Below are 1,858 nucleotides of genomic sequence, written 5' to 3' on the forward strand. Positions count from 1 at the left end.
AAATTATTTTAGGACACTGGAAAAGTTTTCTTTCATTTGTAAATGAGCAATGGGTTGTTTCTGCTGGTCATCTATCTATACTATAGAAAAGGGACATTTTTTGGTATTTTCTCAGCTTATTGTGTAAATACTGATTCTTGTTAAGTTGAATATTAAATACTAGAAGCCCGGTGCACGAATTTGTGCACAGGTGGGGTCCCTTTGGGTGGCCTGCAGGGATCGGGCCAAAACCCACAGTCCAACACCGCCTGCAGCTCCCACCTGCTGCTCCCACTCATCCCAGCCCCATTGTGCCTGCTGCGGGCTTGCACTTGCCAGCCAGGAGCCCTACGTCTGGCGCCCTCCCAAAGGGAGTGGCCTGTGGGACTGGGCTGAAACTGGCTCTCCAACATCCCCCAAGGGATCCCGGATTGGGAGAGGGTGCAGGCCAGGCTGAGGGACCCCACCAGTGCACAATCGGGCCAGGGAGGGACCAAAGGGGGGCTCCAGGGAATGTCCGGCCCATCTCGCTCAGTCCCGATTGGCCGGACCCCAGCAGCAAGCTAACCTACTGATTGGAGCATCTGCCCCCTGGTGGTCAGTGCACATCATAGCAAGTGGTTGAGCAACCTTAGCATATCATTAGCATATTACACATTGATTGGCTGTTTGGTTGTTCTGCCGTTTGGTCTATTTGCTTATTAATCCTATGTAATAATCCTTTTATTACATAGGATTATGCCAAAAATGATATCAATTGATAACTGATCACCCAAAATAGGAAGAAGAAATCCCTTCACTTGAAAAACTCGTTCTCTAATTACTTCAGGCGGAAGAACAAATCTGGGCAGCCTAAAGGCACAGAAAATGTGACTGAGAATGCATGGATGATAATGGAAGATGGGACTGCAGGCACTGAAAATCATACAGGAATGGCCAATAAAGAGCATGACTGATATGGAAGGAGACTCAGATTTAAAAATTCAGCTTTCTCCTTAATTTCAAAGATGAATTTTTTCCTCTAGTTTTTAAATTGAGGTAAAATATACATTAACATAAAATTCACCATTTTATCCATTTTAAGTGTATAAGTTCTGTCCATTAAGTATATTTACACAGTTGTGCAAACATCACCAAAGGACAAATTTGTAGCTTTTATTTTCACAGATCAAAGGTCTTACAGAAATATTAATCATTAAATTTGGGGGGGCGTTTAGGTTGGAAAAGGGCAAAACTTTGTTCTTACCTTTAGAGACTACCCAGCCCTGAATAACTGAAAATCATTTAAGTAATAATATTTAGTGCATTCTGTAGTAGGACTCTAATTGGATATAAAAATAAGCCTTTTCCATTTCAAATGGGCAGAATTACACTAATTTCATCCAATCATTGCACAAAATTAAAAAACATTCTCATAGAAGACTTGTGATATTTTCTAGACATAGCCAGAGATTTGTGAAGATGAAAATCCCTGCTTATGAAGTTTATGCAATATACAGATGATGTATCATAGAATTGTATACTTGAAACCTATATAATTTTATTAACCAATGTCACCCAATGAATTTAATTTTAAAAAGATATGAAAGTCCTAAAAAAAATAAGAAAATTAGATACAAAGATCAGATGTCTTCTGTGACAACAAGGCCTAATATGTAAGCCAGTAAAGACATGGGTGGAGAACTGTGTGAAAGCTGGTCCCACTACCCCTTCTGGCATTTAATTTTACCTGCTGCTTGAGTTGCTGCACCAGACGATCCTTCTCCCTCTTTAGTGCTGCCACTTCCTCTTGGGTCTTTTTCTTAGAGGATGAAAGTTCCAAAAGAGCTATATTGGAATCTTTTTCACTAATGGCAGCCAGGAGAGCTCCTGCCTGAAA

At 40.9% G+C, this 1,858-nt stretch overlaps 1 protein-coding gene across 15 annotated transcripts in view; it reads right to left on the reverse strand.

Moving 5' to 3' along the window:
* ERC1 (ELKS/RAB6-interacting/CAST family member 1) overlaps nt 1-1,858 on the reverse strand; it is a 495,769-nt gene that overhangs the window by 135,805 nt on the left and 358,106 nt on the right. For 14 of the 15 annotated variants that reach the window (XR_001348910.2, XR_001348908.2, XR_002830082.1 and 11 more), the window contains one exon: nt 1,709-1,852. Coding sequence is in view for 1 of the 15 variants with exons in the window: in XM_023756715.1 (XP_023612483.1) it covers nt 1,709-1,845 (137 nt within the window). In the remaining 14 variants the exon portion in view is untranslated. The remainder of the gene's footprint in view (nt 1-1,708; nt 1,853-1,858) is intronic. The other variant, XM_023756715.1, reaches the window with a different exon arrangement.

Source organism: Myotis lucifugus, unplaced genomic scaffold, assembly GCF_000147115.1.
Source record: "Myotis lucifugus unplaced genomic scaffold, Myoluc2.0 scaffold_98, whole genome shotgun sequence".
Classification (NCBI taxonomy): Eukaryota; Metazoa; Chordata; class Mammalia; order Chiroptera; family Vespertilionidae; genus Myotis; species Myotis lucifugus.